Source organism: Vigna radiata, chromosome 6 (genome assembly GCF_000741045.1).
Source record: "Vigna radiata var. radiata cultivar VC1973A chromosome 6, Vradiata_ver6, whole genome shotgun sequence".
NCBI classification, from domain to species: domain Eukaryota; kingdom Viridiplantae; phylum Streptophyta; class Magnoliopsida; order Fabales; family Fabaceae; genus Vigna; species Vigna radiata.
In genome coordinates, this window is record NC_028356.1 from 14,703,311 (window position 1) to 14,721,308 (window position 17,998).

General features: G+C 37.1%; 1 protein-coding gene and 1 long non-coding RNA gene across 10 annotated transcripts in view; one reads left to right on the forward strand and one right to left on the reverse strand.

Annotated features, from left to right (window-relative positions):
• On the forward strand, positions 1–15,449 carry LOC106764698. 3 transcript variants are annotated; one of them, XR_001375974.2, is made up of 4 exons: positions 1–353; positions 602–668; positions 13,315–13,403; positions 14,615–15,449. It is a non-coding gene; the product is annotated as an uncharacterized LOC106764698 (long non-coding RNA). The 3 variants fall into 3 exon arrangements; XR_001375973.2 differs by having other exon boundaries at positions 2–414; positions 14,618–15,449; XR_001375972.2 differs by having other exon boundaries at positions 4–353; positions 14,618–15,449.
• The window catches only part of LOC106764696 (MADS-box transcription factor 23-like), a 17,654-nt gene continuing 12,506 nt past the window's right edge, over positions 12,851–17,998 (reverse strand). The window contains exons 5-9 of one of the 7 annotated variants that reach the window (XM_014649037.2): positions 13,854–13,953; positions 13,733–13,774; positions 13,619–13,660; positions 13,302–13,453; positions 12,851–13,217 (exon numbers count right to left, since the gene is read on the reverse strand). In XM_014649037.2, coding sequence (XP_014504523.1) covers positions 13,199–13,217; positions 13,302–13,453; positions 13,619–13,660; positions 13,733–13,774; positions 13,854–13,953 — 355 coding nt within the window. In that variant the 3' untranslated portion in view covers positions 12,851–13,198. Of the gene's footprint in view, positions 13,454–13,576; positions 13,954–17,998 lie in introns of all 7 variants that reach the window. The other 6 variants (XM_022782137.1, XM_022782136.1, XM_014649036.2 and 3 more) reach the window with 6 other exon arrangements.

Sequence of the window (17,998 nt, forward strand, 5' to 3'; positions counted from 1 at the left end):
AAATAAATGGCTTTTGGAGTGCCTCTTGATATTTTCTCCCTTCCTCAAACCTCCATCACACATCTCTCTCTCTCTCTCTCTCTCTCCCTCTCTCTCTCTCTCTCTCTGACGTACGTCACACACTGTTCTTCAATTTTCAATCTTCAATCTTCCAAAGCACACGCACACAGATCTCACATTTAACCTTCAATGCTTCGTTTTCTTGTTTCCTTCTATCAATTCATGGATTCCAATTCTCTCATCAAAATTTCGTTTTTCAAACCGCATTCACGCTAAATGGTGCTCGCTTAGCTGCTTCGTGGATTCCGCTTTCATGGAACGAGTTTTTGGTGTTTCTCTTGCGCCTTACATCGGTAAAGAGCTTTTCTTCTTCTGAATCCGTTTGATTTCTTAGAAACCACGCGAGAAGTACAGGTAAAAATGAAACCGAAGAACCGAAAAGAAACGGTGATCTTAATTGCACCGTACCTGCACATATTTATTCTCTTTCAGATTACTTTTAGCTAAAGAAGAATTGTTTTTCTTTGTTTTTGGTACCATCGCGGCATGACAGGGTGCTTTTCTTGTCGTGCACTTACGGGTGTATTTTTACGTTATATAGGTTAGAGATGTTATTTCATCTCTGAAGCAATGGTAACTTTCAGTGGACACTTGCGTTTGGATCTCAGGTAACTAAGAACTTACATGTATGGTGTATGAGATGGTTTAGTTGTATTTGATAAATAGATGTGTTATTATTCTATTTTCTTTTTGCAACTTTTAGTACAGTCTTATATAATTCAGTAGCATAATTTGTTGGTTCGTTGCTTTGGTTATATCAATCAAATTTAGAGTTCCATTTTTTGATCTCTTAAAAAAATATATCACACAACAAATATAATTTGCACTATCTCTCTTAATACTTAATTTTTAATATATACAACTTTTCAATTCATTTAAAAGTAAACTTTACCCCGTCTGAATTGCTTAATTTTTTGTTTGCCGGTTGCTTTTTCGCTGTGTTTTTTATCCACTCACTAGGATGAGTATCGTGTTGAGGAATACTTCCTTCTGTTTCAACGGTGGTACTGCGCTGTATAATTAATTACCTATAGTTTTACGTGAATTTCACGGTAAAAAGTATAATATTCCTCTGGTTTGTGAGTTGGTCGATGTTGCTTCTTCTAGCACTGTCCTTGAAGAAAAAAGGGCGTTGACAGGATTAGCTATCCTTGCAGTCGACACATCTAGTCCAATTCTATTAAGTTGATGGAAAATAACATGGTGGAAATTTGTAATGGAACAAACCACTATGAAATTCAATTAATGTCTAAGATTTTCTTTAGGATGCTTTTCGCTAGTCATATGTAGTACCGTGTGTTTGTAATTGTCTTTCTTATTCTATCCCACTTTTGTGCTTATTTTTTCTGGCAACATTTGGGATGTAGGGTAATGAGTTTGCGGACGTGAGTGGTTTTATTTCCACATTTTCTGTGTTAACTTTTGCCTTCTCAAATCATATTTTATGTAACACTATTCTTCATGGTGTGCCATTACGTAATATTATTATTTTTATTCCCATTTTCAATTTTAAAGTGCTTTTGTTGATTTTACTTTGTAAAATTAAATCTTTCTAACTAGTTTGATATACCCTCGTTTTAGAATATTTCAACTTTTATGAAGGTAAATAAGTTAGAATTTGAGATGGAATAAGTCCATTCACAAAGCTTAGCCCTATGTTTGAAAACAACTTAGATTTGAGCAACATTGGGTGAATTTTCATAACTTCCTTTGACCTAATTTGAGATAATGTGCTCATGCTTCGCATCTCTTGGGATGGTTAATTTTGGTTTATCCTTTAATTTACTCTAACCTTGTTTGATGGTAAGGGTGTATTTTGAGTTTTTGATTCAGCACAGTACATACGGGTGATGTAGGACATTATAAATAAACTAGAAGCCAATATTTTAAGAGAGGGTTTTGGAGATCAATATGAAGTAGTCTATTATTTTTCTGCTTGGTTCATTAGAATTTACAACTTTCTAAAATAACCAAAACAGAATTGCTTGTGATTCTATAAAATATTGAGTTTGCTCGTAGAGACAGGATTGTCCCTCCACTTTTATACGCCATTTTGACCATATTACTAATCAATGTTGGTCCTTCAACAAAATAAAATGGTAGCCTTGATGAACTACCATGGATGCCTTCATCGAGCTACAAAGTTTTTATTGATGTTATGTTAGGTTTCTGAGGCAGAAACCTAACTATCTCGACACATCAACTCATGCAAGTGCACACAGAAAGGAATAAACAAATGAACTGAATGTATTCACAACAAAGAATGTCAATTACAAAGATGAACCGGGAGCCTAATCCCCCTCACAAGGTCTAGGACCTATCTGTACAAAGAATATGACTATCTGCATAAATAGAATTACAAAAGCTTTATATTTATAGGCCCCTTGCTTGCCTTCTCCAACTGTTCCACCGTTCGGCTCTTTCACCCTCCCTTCTCTTGATTGATCGGTCCTTCATCCCCATTCCCCAACTGTTCGGCTCCTTCACACTTATTCCTCTATCGTGTTAAGCTCCTTCACTCCTATTCCCCTACCGTTTGGACCCCCATTCCTTTGCCATTTGGTACTTGTCTTCCTCCTCCTTTCATAGACCCTCCAACTCCTAACATTACCCTCCCCTTGAAGATCAACCTTGTCCCCAAGGTTGAACTCAGGGAATTGCTCCTGTATGGTTACCTGATCTTCCTAGGTAGCTCCATTCGTTCCTCCTTCTTGCCATTCAATTAGAACCTGCTAACACCTTTCTCCTCCTTGCTGCTGTAGTCTTCTATCCAGGACTTTATTCGGCCAGCAGGAAGGCCCATCCATCTGCAGATCCGCTGACAACTCCTTCTCTACCCTTTTTGTCCTGACTGCCAGCTTAAGTTGTGATACGTGGAATACGGGATGGATCCTTGCAGTGTTTGGCAGTGACAACTTGAAAGCTACTTCACCAACTCGTTGTACCACCTTGAATGGCCCATAGTACCTTGCTACAAGTTTCGGGTGCATCCTTGATGGCATGGAGGATTGTCTATGTGGTTGAATCTTCAGGTACACTCAGTCATATACTTTGATTGTCACTGGCTTCCTGCTGAGATTAGCCTGCTTCACCATCATGTCCTGAGCTCGCGTCAGATGGAACTTGAGTTGTCGTAGAGCCTCATCTCCAGTCTGTAGCTCTTGTGCTACGGATTCCACTAATGTCTCTCCTAGAATGAGTCCAACCAAAGCTGGAGGTGCTCTCCCGTATACTGTTTCAAATGGAGTGCACTTAGCAGCCCCCTGGTAGCTCGTGTTATTCCAATACTCTACCCAAGGGAGGATAGTGCTCCAGCCCTTCGATTGTCCGAGCAAAAACACCTCAAATATCCCTCTAACATTCAATTTAGCACCTCCGTTTGGCCATCTGACTCTAGATGGTACGCCGTACTCTTCTGGAGGTTGGTCCCTTACAGCTTAAACAACTCTCTTCAAAACAAACTTAGAAATAATGGATCCCTGTCACTCACTATAGACTTGGGCACACCATGTAATTTCACAACTTCTTCTACAAACACTTCTGCTACTGTGCGTGCTGTATAGGGATGCTTTAATGGAATGAAGTGTCCATACTTGCTTAGGCGATCGACCAGTTCCAGTATTGCGTCATAACGCTTTGATTTTGGGAGCCTTACAATGAAACCTTTGTTGATTTCTTCCCAGATTGCTTGGGGGAATTGGTAGGGGTTGTAGTAGTCCTTGTGGAGAAGCTGTCAAATACTTGTGTTGCTGGCACACTAAACAGTGACCCACATATTCTGTTACGGTCTTCTTCATCCCTACTCAATATAAGGACTACACCACCTGCCTATATGTGTGATACACTCCTGAGTGCCCTCCGGTGGTAGAAGTGTGAAATTCTACCAAGATTTTTGGGATCAACACTGATTTGGCAGACAACACCAACCTTCCTTTATAGTGCAACCTTCCATTCTCCAAGGTGAATGCTGGGTGCATTTTTGGATCCTTGGTAATATCCTCCACAATTTTCTTAAGCTCCTCGTCCTCTTCAACCTCCTCCAACACTTCCTGAAAATCCCTCTAGTAAGGCCTGACTACTATCCTCAATTCTTTTTCCTCCTCCTCCCCTTGTCCCTCTATGATCCACTTTCTTCTTCCCTAACCTCCACTCCGTTCCTAGACAACGCGTCTGCCACTTTATTTGTAGTCCAAGACCTGTACATAATTTCAAAGTCTTAGCCCAATAGTTTGGCAATTCAATTATGTTGATTTTGGGTTGTTATCGTCTATTCCAACAAGTATCACAGACTATTGATCGGTATGAACCACAAACTTCTGACCTAAAAGGTAGGGCCACCAGTGCTGAATGGCCTTCACAGAGCCATGAGCTCCTTCTCATACATATACTTACCCAAAGACCCTTCACACAGTGCCTTACTAAAGAAGGTAAGTACTTCCCCAACTCTTACACCTAATGCATCGTATTCCACATGGAAAGATTGCGTAAAATCAGGCATTGATAACACAGGGGCAGTAGTCACTGCTTCCTTTAATCTATCCATCGCCTTTCTTGCCAATTCTGTCCATACAAAACTGCCCTTTTTTAACAAATTAATCAAAGGGCGCACAACCTTGCCATAATCCTTCACAAATCTTCGGTAATAACCCGTTAACCCTAAGAATCCCCTTAACACCTTGATAGTTTTTGGTTCTTCCCACTTTAGGCCCGCCTCCACCTTTTCCCGGTCCATTTCCACTCCCTTCTCCGATATTAGGTGCCCCAAATACTTGATATGGGTTCGTCCAAATTCACATTTTTTCCAGTTTGCTACCCACTATTGCTGCAGTAGCATATATCCAGCACACACTCCACATGCTTCAGATGTTCCCTCCAAGTGGGGTTGTAGATTAAGATGTCATCAAAAAGCACCCGTACGAATTTCCTCAGGTGTGGTTTTAGCAGCTCATTCATGGCGCTCTGGAAGGTGGTAGGGGCATTGGTGAGCTCGAAGGGCATCACCAAATACTCGTAATGCCCCAAATGTGTTCTAAACACGGTTTTCTGGATATCCTCATCCCCCATCTTGATTTGATGATATCCTGCTTTAAGATCTACTTTCAAAAAGTAACACGCCCCCTTAACTCATCAAGAAGTTCCTCTATCACTGGGATAGGGAACTTATTCGGAATAGTGGCTCTATTGAGAGCATTGTAGTCTATACAGAAACGCCAACTCCCATCCTTCTTTTTGACAAGGATGACAGGGCTGGAATAAGGGTTTGTACTAGGTCGGATGATCCCTATTCTCAACATTTCCTCCACTTGCTTCTTTATCTCTCCTTTCAACAGATTGGGGTACCTGTACGGGTGAACGTTTCTTGGGCCAACCCCGTCCTTCATATCCTATGCACCCGGTCACGGTCAGGAGGCAACCCTTGTGGTTCCTGAAACACTTGCGGGTACCTCTCCAATACCTCTTCCAGTTGTTCCTTTCCTCAGTCAACCCTTGCTTCTCTGCCTCTTCATTAGGCACTTCAATCGGCCTTAAGCTCCAAACCAAAGTCACTGCTTCTGGAGCAACAACTTCTCGGGCTAGAGTTGGATCCCCTCTGATTGTTATCTCTCTCTCCCCTTGCTTAAAATCCATGGTCAGCTTCCCTTAATCGGTTACCACTTCTCCCAATTTGGCTAACCAGTCTACCCGGAGAATCACATCTACACCTCCTAGCTCAAGTACGTAGAAATATTCTGTGATTTCTGCTCCGCCCAATTGCAAAACCACTTTTGTACAATAGCCTTGTGTCCTCTTCCGCTGTCCATCTCCCATACTCACATGGTACGACCTGGTGTCCTCCACTGCAGTTCCAGCTCCTCTACCAAACTCCTGGATATGAAATTGTGGCTTGCGCCACTGTCAATGAGGACCAACACCATTCTCCCTCCTATCTTTCCATGTAGCTTCATTGTCTTGGGTTGCGTCAACCCCCCTGTGGAAAACGTCGACAACTCCAGATGCTTCTGATCCATCTGTGCTTCTGCCTCATCTTGCTCCTCTTCTTCATCCTTGCCCAATATCACTACTCTCAAACTACGCTCTGGGCAATGGTGGCCAGGGCTAAACGACCCCCAACATATGAAGCAACGCCCTTCTTCTCTTTTCTTAAGGAATTCTTGATAGGGTAAATTCCTTAACCCTCTGCCTCAGGTATCGCTTCCCATTGCACTCGCAACTTTCCCGACCCCACTCATGTGATTTCCCTCTTTTCTTACTAATCCAACACTTTATGCACCTCCTGTTCGACTTGTGATACTACGAATGGGTTCGTTCCGCATCACCACCCCTGTTGTCCTGCCCTAAGATGCGTGACTTCGTCCCGTGTTTATGCTCCTGGCCTTCGCTCCCCCCTGGGTTTCTTCCACATCCCTCCTGATCCGCATCGCAACTAATAATTCTTTTGGATCATGTGGCCTGACACGATTTCTGATGTTCTCCTGTAAACCCGCGAGAAAATAACCTAAAAGTTGTTTGTCGGACACGCCTCGCGTCTGACCCACCAAGATCTCAAAATCTTGGATGTAATCCTCTCGAAGATCGATCCTCTGTTTCTTTCCCCAAATTGCCCGATCATCGTACTTTTCAGGCCTTCCCAGGTGCGATCCTTCGCCTTTTCCCTCCAGAACCTGAACAATTGCCTTTTCAGGCCAGGCGCACTCTCTCGTCTCAGCCACCCCTTGTAACTCAAAGAATCTCTCAGCCCGATTGATCCAATTCAATGGGTCTACTCCTTCGAACACGAGTAACTCCACTCTTTTCCTCCAATTGAATTGCCCTTCTGGTCGCTCCCCTTCTCTGTCCCCATTTTTTTCCTCTCATCTCGCCCTCTGGTTGGCATTCATGGAGGCCTGACTGCCATCTGATTGTTCCTCTTGGTTGCGGTGACGTCCTCCCAGAATTCTCATCACTTCTTGAAGATCTTGGCACATGGCTGCCGAATCTTGTTGAAGTGTCGCCGTCTCAACCCTCATCCCGTCAATTGCCATCTCCATGGCTTCTAGCTGGCCCTCCACCACGTTTATACGTCCATCAATCCTTCCCTCCGTTACACCTTTCACTCTTAATTGGATTCGACAGGTCGGACCAATTTGTTAGGTTTCTGGGTCAGAAACCTAACTATCTTACCACACCAACTCACCCAAGTGCACACAGAAAGGAATAAATGAATGAACTGAATGTATTCACAACAAAGAATGTCACTTACAAAGATGAACCGGGAGCCTAATCCCCCTCACAAGGTCTAGGACCTGTCTGTACAAAGAATATGACTAACTACCTAAACAAAATTACAAAAGGTTTACATTTATAGGCCCCTTGCCTGCCTTCTCCAACTGTTCCACCGTTTGGCTCTTTCACCCTCCCTTCTCTTGATTGATCGGTCCTTCATCCCCATTCCTTGACTGTTCAGCGCCCTCACTCCTATACCTCTATCGTGTTCGGCTCCTTTACTCCTATTCTCCTAACGTTCGGAACCCCATTCCCTTACCATTCAGTACTTGTCTTCGTCCTCCTTTCATAGACCCTCCAACTCCTAACATTTTATAAGACAAATAAGTTTCTAGAGATTTTCTATCTTTTCACTTTTCTACCTTTTGGTTTTAAAATGTTTGGAGATTATTTCAAAACAGAAAAAGTAAAATAATTTGTTTGACAAGGCTTGATTTTCCTACTTTTCAAACTAGAGATTCTTGTTTGTTGATGACAAATATATTAACTTGAGGAATTCAATGACACAACCACTTCACTGCATGAAACACAAACTACCCATATCTCAACCACTTTGCTATGTTGCTAATGATGCCAACATTTTGAGCTTTGATTAGTCAATCAAGGAGGCATACAAGGAGCTTGCTATGGGTGGCAGAGACTTTGTTGTGCTGAAGGAGCTTGCCATTGAGTTGAAGATTGATGATGCTGTTTTGGCTAAGCTAGGTGTCATGGTCTCACTTCAAGGCCATCACCAGTTTGTAGGCTGACAATCGTCTATGTAGCCCGAATACTGATACAAAAACTGGACACAAACGGAAACACTTTGACACGTGTAGTCTCTAAAATGTAGGACACAGGAACACAAATCTATATATTAGATAATTATGAATTTTTTAATTTAACAATTATTATTTATATATAGTAAATCATCTATAAACAAGGTTAGTTAAATATAATAGTCTAAACATATTGTCACCTAATAGGAAAATAAATCTAATCTATCTATCTCATATCCAAAATGTGAAAAATAGTCATAAAAAATTTGATCCCACCATGGACATCATCTATGTAGCACCATGACACAACCATAGACACTTTGACACGTGTAGTCTCTAAAATGTAGGACATGGGAACACAAATCTATATATTAGATAATTATCATTATTTAATTTAACAATTAATATTTATATACACAAAATCATCTAAGGTTAGTTAAATATGATAGTCGAAACATATTGTAACCTAATAGGAAAATGAATCTAATCTATCTATCTAATATCCAAAATGTGAAAAATAGTCATATAAAATTTGGTCCTTATTTCTATATCATAATAGAAATTTATGCAATAAGTTTACAAGTTCATGAGTTTTTAGAAAGTCGTTGTATTTGTTCTTGTTCAAATTGTGTTTGAGCCATGTCAAAATTATGTTATTGGTGTTGGAAGTCGTACATAGACTAGAGATAAAGATAATTTAGAGTACATATGTAGGTGCAAATCTCATCCTACAAGTCGATTTTGTGGGATTGAGTTTGGCTTATAGTCCAGTTTTTAACATAGTATCAGAGTCATGAGTTAGAGCCTATCCTAGTGAGATTTCTTGTTTGTTGGGCATATTGTTTGACCTATTGGGCCGCTATTGGATCACTCTTTAATGTCTAGTCCCAACGCACAAGATGTATATATTTCGGCGTGAGAAGGTGTGTTGGAAGTCCATATCGACTAGAGATAAGGCCAATTTAGAATATATATGTGGGTGTGTTTGAGCCATGTCAAAATTATGTTATTGGTGTTGGAAGTCGTACATAGACTAGAGATAAAGATAATTTAGAGTACATATGTAGGTGCAAATCTCATCCTACAAGTCGATTTTGTGGGATTGAGTTTGGCTTATAGTCCAGTTTTTAACATAGTATCAGAGTCATGAGTTAGAGCCTATCCTAGTGAGATTTCTTGTTTGTTGGGCATATTGTTTGACCTATTGGGCCGCTATTGGATCACTCTTTAATGTCTAGTCCCAACGCACAAGATGTATATATTTCGGCGTGAGAAGGTGTGTTGGAAGTCCATATCGACTAGAGATAAGGCCAATTTAGAATATATATGTGGGTGCAAACTTCAACCTACAAGTTGGTTTTGTGAGGTTGAGTTAGGCTTAAAGTCCACTTTTTAACAAGAGACAAGAAAAAATGTCTTTCAAATAGGAAACTTCCTTGATATGTGTTGTATGAGTGTCATACACAAGTCGATGTCCTATATGTTTCGGACATAGGGACACACCACTCGTGAGACGTGTCCGATTTTCATAAGACATCGTTCACCTTTAGCCTAGCTTGCCTAATGATAGATCATACTATATGTTCACAAACATATTAGCTATATTAGAATTTTTTTTTAAGTTTCCCCTCCAGTGTCTCAAATAACTTAATCCTGCCAATGACACAAGAATAGTTTACATACCATGTTCTATTACCCAACTCTTAAATAATTTTCATACAATGATTATCATGAGTTCTAAAAAATTGTAGCTACACATGTCATGTACTACTACTTTGCCTGACCTACTGGAATCCAAGAAGAAAAGGAGAAATCACATATCTATATTTGCATCATATTGAAGTCAATTATTGAAAATAGAAGCATAATATATTGTATTTATTTAGAATGCTATTGGATGACAATCTTGATAAAGTTTACATACATGGAGCAAAAAAGCAAATTACGTTGTTTAGGGTGAGTCTTCTACTATGGTTTGCCGGGCTTCTTGAGTTCCTATATGGACCCAAATAGTCCCCTCCAATCTAGTTTGGTCGCTTTCTTACTGCTGTGCAACAACTTGGTATGATTTGTAGTAAAGTCTATCACTCTATCTTCCATCACCATTCAACTCAGGGATGCATTCATCTTGTAGTAAAGTCTATCACTCTATCTTCCATCTCGAGCCAGTTCTAGATTAAAGGAAATTTGTTCTTGATATCTTGCCAGAAACTGATCTACTGAATGCCAAGCAAGTACAAACTTCGATGAAACCTCGTGTTAGATTGCTACCCAATTAGGAGGAGCCCTTATTGAAACTGAGGAATTATCGAACCGATTGGAAAATTGAATTATCTCATACTCATTCATCCATATGTTAGATTGCTACCAAACTGGGAAGAGCCCTTATTGAATCTCGGGGAAATATAAGATGTTGATTGGAAAGTTGAATTATCTTCAGTCATTCATCCACCACATGTTCCCTGTGCAGTAAGTGTGGTGAGTCTATTCTTGAACTCTCCTTGCCAGAAGCACTGGGATGTAAGAATGGAGATAGTGAAGTACACTAAGAGTGCTGTAGGCAATTGTGTCATTTATAAAGACAAGGGGCATGCTCAATAGTGGGTTTCTCAGAGATAGTCTGACTAGGTCAGTTCATCCAATGGTAGGCGATCTGCTCCTGCATGTATCCTGATTGGATTAAAATTGGTATCCTGGTACAGTAAGAAGCAAATTGTTGTAGTGAGATCAAGTTCTGAAACAAAATACAAGGTCGTGATTTTACTAATATGTTAACTCATGTGGCTGATACTTATTTTGAGAGAGTTCAAGATTGAAGAGACTGCACAAATGACAATGTGATGGACAATATAATCATGACAAATAAAATTACATCAAGCTACCAAGATTGTCTTGCATCATTCAGTTATAATTCATCACAATTTTCTTTCAATCCGTTAGTAGTTCATTAAACCTTACACAAAGTCATCACTACCACCATTTTAGTTTTCTCGTGGGTTTCTTATAATCTTCTATTATACTTCGTCTTGTATCATTGACATATTTTATACTTTCCTTATGAGGTTCCAATAAAGAAAATCCCAAGAAGGGCAATAATAGAGAAGATCTCTTCAATTCATATGAAGAGGACTACTGTGAAAAAATAATGTTTAAATAACAAGCTGAGGTTGTTAACTGTAAAAGGGAATTAAAATAATATGATATGATTAATTGAAATTATATGTATATTTTTATATTTATAACCCAGTTCTTGATTAAAATACTTTTCATGTTTTTGACTTGATATGAATAGAATGATTAGCATTCGGACTGTCTGCTTTGTGTTTATACTTTTATTTCTCTCACACGCCCTCTTTAATGTAATCTTTATTGAAAGTTTGCATGTTAATTCTGTGAATTGTTTTTGTTGGTTAAAATCTGTTATTTGTATTCGGAAACATGTTTAGAATTGTCATATAAATAACACTTATTTATTTTATTATATTTATATACAATTGCCGAGATTTCTAAAATTAGTATCAAGTTAACAACTTGTATACTTTCTGATTTTTTCTATCTAGAATTGAAAGAGGAACTGCAAAGCCCTTGCCTTACTTTTACTCTACAATGTTTGATTTTTAACTATTGCTGGTGGGTGGAATAAAGCTTACCACGGATTCGACTTAAAATCACTAATTCTTTTTGATAGAAAAAATATATTTTGGTACTAAATTATTATTTTGAATTGAGTTACATGGACTAAATTAGATTCTTTTAGTTTTACTGTTATACATGTTCAAGCTCAATGTATTTAGTTGCTCTGTTCACAGTCAATTTAGAGAACTATTAATTTGTTTGCCCTTCTTGACTTCTTTTGAAAAGACTTTATAACTTTTAAAAACTAGCATTGCCACTGTTTGATGAAGTTTCATGAACTGTATGGAAGATGTTCCCTCATGTAAGAGCCCTTTGGGCTTGAAATATGGTTAGTGTGCAGACTCACTACATTGTGCTCAAAAACTTCTATTTTAGAAGAAGGGAAGTGGTAAAGGATCAAACTGTGTACTATTTGGTCATATACAGGTTTCCATATCATGTCTGCACTCTGTAGTGATTTACAATCATAATGTCATGTGGTGTCTGTGGAGGTCCGATTTTGATTATTTATTGGTAGTGTTCTTTCCAACATTAATATTTTTTTGCCATTGCCTGTTAAAAATAAGTACTTAGTTAACACAATAATGTGTTTGTAAGGTGTAGATTATAATCATGGTTTGATTCTCAACAGCCATGGTTGTAAAAGGTCAGTTTTAAAATGCAAGTTTCTTGCTAAATTATTTCCATATTGATTTTTGCCATGTATCTGTGTCACATTCTTAAAGTAACATCATGACACTATACTTTAAGAGCTTTCTTTGTTTTCCAATTTTTATATATCTGATTTTCTAGAAATATAGTGATCTCGACTCCTACGCACCTTCGTAAAATTTAGCTTAGTATAGATTACTTGTTTCCTTTTCAGTTCAAATAAAAACAGTAATGTTTCATGTCTCTTGACCTGCTAATAAGCTTCATTATTCAGTTGTTTTTCCCTTGGAAGTGATGCTATCAAGTCAAGAAGAAAAAGTGACAGGATTGTATTAATCATTCATTTATAAACTTTAATTGGAATTTGGGTTGGTGATTGTGATTATATACATGGATTCCTTTCAATTGTTGTGGGTATTTCTTTTCTTGCATAGGCCTTTAAAGTCATTTCACCGTTTGTATTTGTTCTGTTGGAATCAATATAAACTTGCGATGATTTTATCTTATGTATTACTGACAGCATGGTTGCTTTATCATCTTGCACCCATTTAAAGGTCAGCAATAAATTTTAACACATAAAACTGATAAAAGGAACTAAACATCTGTGTGGTTTGAAGAATTTCTTCCTTAATTTGAGTCTTTGCTTCTCAATAGGTGCTTCATTGGTTCTGACATACATGCTAGGGTTGGTTTTCTTTTCTTGATAACTAAATATTTAAAATATTTAGTTTGGGGTCTATATGCCAGAACATTTATATAAACACATCATAATTAAAATCTGAGTCCATTTTTCTTAATAGCAATCGAGAAACACATGTCCTGTAAATGGATCAATGCAATTGCAATCTGCTGCAACAATAAAAATAAATCTGATATCAATGCTTTTGCAACATGATTATTGGTCTACTAGTTTAAATGATAGAAAGATCATACCCCAATTTTGCAGTTCCTGAAGGAGCCTTATAGTGTTGCTGTGGCTGGCTTAGCTGGAGATTCACGGGCACATGCAAATCCTCTCCTATGCCTAGACCATTTGTGAGAACATAATCTCTGTTTGTTTCGCTATCATCTTTTGTTCCATGGACCTGAGTTAGTAAAACTTTCTTTAAAGTTCAGGATGAATAGTAAACAAGGTTGTCCTCATTTAGAAAGTTGATCATTCAGTTTGAGAAGATTATTTTAGCTTGATCTGCCATCCAAACCAATACCTTCTTTTTCAATTCCATGTTTTCTTGATAAATTAGGTTTACCTTCTTATACAGTTCCACATTTTCTTGGCGTATGAGGTTTCCCTGCAGAAAGTAAAAAGAATATTTTAACTAACAAAATACTTAGATCATTAACTTCTCTGTTTAAAGACTGACCTTTCGATTTAGTTCTTGTATTTCATCCATTAGAAGTTGATCCTGCATATGCCAATATTATGTTAACTATTACATCTTTATCTTCAAAATTGAGCTCGCATTTTTTATAGAGAGTACAAACCTTTTTCATACGGACACCACGAAGGCTAATTTCTAATTGGTTCTCCAAATTTTGTAACTCTTTGACTGTCAAACCTGACAGTTCCTCCCCCATGATTTTTCTGTCACATCAAACTAGAAGTAAAACTGTATGTATTGAAAATATGGAACCTTGATGGAAATTTCACTATAAAGATTAGAGACAAATAGGACACTGAAAATATAATCTTGAAAGCACCTTTTTTGTATGTATTTTAAATTATTTGACAAGCCTTAAGAGATACACATGTTTATTCTTCTATAATTACAAGACAATTTATCTCATGATAATAATACTTGTAACAAGTTGAGAAACAGACACTCTGTTGCTTGTGTATGATATGCATGCGTTTATGTATATTTTATAGCAGGATTTAGCTGTAAATGTATGCCATGATTCATAAGTTTTTTCTTTATAACTTGTGATTGTGGAATATTTTTAGAATTAGCTAAAGGATAAAATACCATACTTTTATTTAAGAAAGTATATTATGTGGCAAAATAGTGCTGGTTGATGAAAAGTATCAATTGTTTTTTAAATTATATGTAATTTTGTATATTAATTTACTTCATGATAACTATCTTGATGAAACTCAATGTCCGCAATGCTGTAAGTTTAATAAAACCTACTCATGGAGAAGTAGATCCCTACTCAGAGTAACTAGATTTGCGACTCTACTACTATTTCTAATAATAGAAGGGTGATCAAGTGCATGTGCTTCAACCTCTTGTGTTTGTGTGAAGCAGGGGAGATGGGCACCGTGCCAGTATATTTTAATTTTTGGAAAAGTGACAGATGAGGAGGAGGAGAGACAAAGTAGACAATGGGATCAGAACAAAGTAATGAGGTAGCAGTTGAAAGATAAAAAGTTCCAATGAAATGATTACACAAAACTTCTGTTGTCTTCTCAAGGCTGTTAGTTGAGAGGTAAACATGCGAAATTTTTTCCTATCTGGTGTCTTTTCTTTTTTTCAAGTAGCAAAGATTTACAAGATAGCATGATTTAGTGGTCACGGCCAGAATTTAATTCTGACCGTTATTCCAAACCGGTGAGTAGAGGGGAAGGATGAGAAAAATGAAGAAGGGTATCCTCCAATCCAAAAAGAGCAGGTCACAGAGGCCAACATGGTTGAGGCCGTGGATGCTGGAGACAGTGGTGGGAGCGTCATCAACGATGCAGAACAGTGGCGAGGATGGGTTTGCGGAGGTTAGGCACATGCATGAGAGCAGTAAACCATGCCATTCTTGTAAATCTTTACTACAGTGTCCTATCTGGGAACAAAACGAAGGAACTATGCTAGAATGGGAAAAATTTCTAAACATGCCTAAAAGACTCATGCTAGAGCCTTGTTGGTATTCGTTGAATATAGAATGTGGGTCATTGAGATAATTTTTCTAAATCATTGAAGTTACTAAACCTTAACAACACTATCTTACTCTTTAACATCATTGTTATTATTTGAATGTGGAATGCCATGTATTACTCTTATGTTGCTAAACATTTACGTTCATCTTTATGAAGGTATGTACATGTCTATGTTATATTTGAATCAATTAGGTTTCGCTCCATTCCAACCATCTTCTAGCAGTGTTATTAGCAGCTTTCAGTTGATATCTGTCGTTCTCTACCTCTCGTGAGATGCTTGATTTTTTCCAGTTGACTTTTGAATATTTCTGGGTGGTTCTAGTTAACTGTGTTTGTTGGCAAGAAGTGGAGCATTTGGTTAAGTTCCAGCTCAAAGGAGGTTGTCAGAATTATAGTGTAGATTTTATAACATCTATTTAGCACATAATTCAGCACTGTTTCCAAAGTTCGAACTTTGAAGGATACTTATGACAGTATTAATAGGTGTTAATTAGCTATTTAGTTCTCCCTAAACCCTAAAGTTTGTTTCAACAAAAACAAATGTAAAAAATCAACACATAACAAATATAGCGAGTCAACACACTAGCATAATGCTTTTAATGACAATTTCTTTTCCATAAATTATGTAATTCAATGAGGAAAATACTTGGGATCTACAGCAGCCAAATTGATTTCATATCCTCTGTTTTATTTTTTTCTAAATCATTGTCCCATTATAATTTATAAAGTTGTAACGGCATTATGATAAAATATAAACTAATAAAATACAATATTTAACCCAGAACAACGATACACTTCGAGATGTCAAAATGAATTGTAACTGCCAACATGACTCTTTTGGAACAATTAGTCTATTTAGTAAAGTCGGGAGGACTTAAGTAGGAAGTAGTACGTATCTCTATTTATTGTATCTAGCTGTCTAGAAAAGTCTCTGGATCTTCTATCTGCCTACTGTATCAACTTTTTTATCAATATAAACAGAACATGAGAAGGGTCTAATAAGCCCTTTAAGATTATATTTCTTTGTTTTTAATCTCAACTTGCTATCATAGTGGGGCTATCTTGTTTTGGTTTTTGTCAAGTTCTATCTCCTGGCACTAGTAATCACTGTCTGTTACTGTTCAGCTTTGTTCATTGTTGTCCTCCTTTATCTGCAACTGTCCAACACTATCAACCACTCTTCTTTGCTAGTTCGTTGCCATCCAACCATGGTTTGTCGCTGTAGTTTTGTCGTGCAACCATCGGATCTATATTGCCACTCTAAGTAATGAACAAGTCGTTGGTGTTGAGGGCTGGTTTACCGCCACGCCAGCCATCTTTGTCCACTGCAACTAGGCACGTGTTGTCCACATGCCGCCATCCGCTCTTCCGAAGGTCACTACACCACCCGGACCCACTCTCTCTATTCTGATCCTTGAAAATTCTTTATAGTGAAGTCCAAAAGCCACCTTGTGGAAGTCACCCTAGGGTTTTCATTTTCCATTGTTGTTTTAGCATCTCCTTCCTATTTTTTTGTTACCTTGATCAAAGATGATTATTGGAAGTGTTATTTTATTCTTTAAAAGTCCCTGAATTACTTCTAAAAAGCTAAATGGAAAAATTATCTCTTGGTATGTTGTCGTCATAATGTGGTTTCTTAGATAAGGACATCATGACCATATTGAACAAGATGAAAGTCATGCTGAAAAAGCTTAACAATGGAAACAAGTAGATTTTCAATTGTATGCTCTGTTGCAGCAATCTTGGAAACCAAGACGGTTAATATCCCATAGAGCTTTCAAAACATGTCACTTTTTCAAAACATCTATGTCAACAATATCTAATGTCTCTATGAGTTTGCAAACAAGCTTACATCTCTCAAAACGACATATATGGGTCCAATCAATTGTGGAGGAATTGAGAATGTTCTTGGAAGTCAAATCTTTGGAGGAAATCAAGAAAAAAACATGACAAATATTATATGATAATGATCCTTACATCCATACTACATGTATTGTAATAATTAAGTTGTTTTCCACATTGTATTAAATAGTGTTTTATGAGAAACTTAAACATATATAAATTGATTGTCATTTTATTCATGAAAAGTTGTTGACAAAAGAAATATGTACTGAATTTATTGGATCAAATAATCAAATCACAGGTGTGTTGAATAAATCCTTAAAGGGATATAGTGAGTATTTTGACTAAATCTGTAGATTGAATTTATTTATTTAAAGTTTAGTACATATGATATATGTATGTTCTACCTTAAGAAAGAATACTGGAATAATTATTCTATTTATGATTAGTGAAGTTGGAAAGACTAAAGGAAGATGTAATTATCTCTACTTATTATACCTAACTATCTAGGAAAATCTCTTAACTTTTTATCAATTTAAATATTAGAAGATGATCCAATCCTCTAAGATTATATTTTTTATTGTTTTTAATTTGAACTATCACATCTTCAAATCAGGTTAGATTAGAAAATTTTCAGTCTTTTTTAATGTTGGTTGAAGTGAGCCTGACTCAGTTAACCCACCCGTAACTCATACTTTTTAATAGTATTTTTACCATATAAGTTTTTTTATTAAAATTATTTATATAGGTATATAATTTGATATTTTTAAGTATCAAAATATTATTCAATAATATTTGAATAATTTAGATGTTTAATTTATTTGTTTGTCAAATTATATATTGATACTTTAATATTTAATTATTATTTTTATAATAATTTTGAAAGAGGTAAACATTTTAATTCTAATTCTACTGTTAT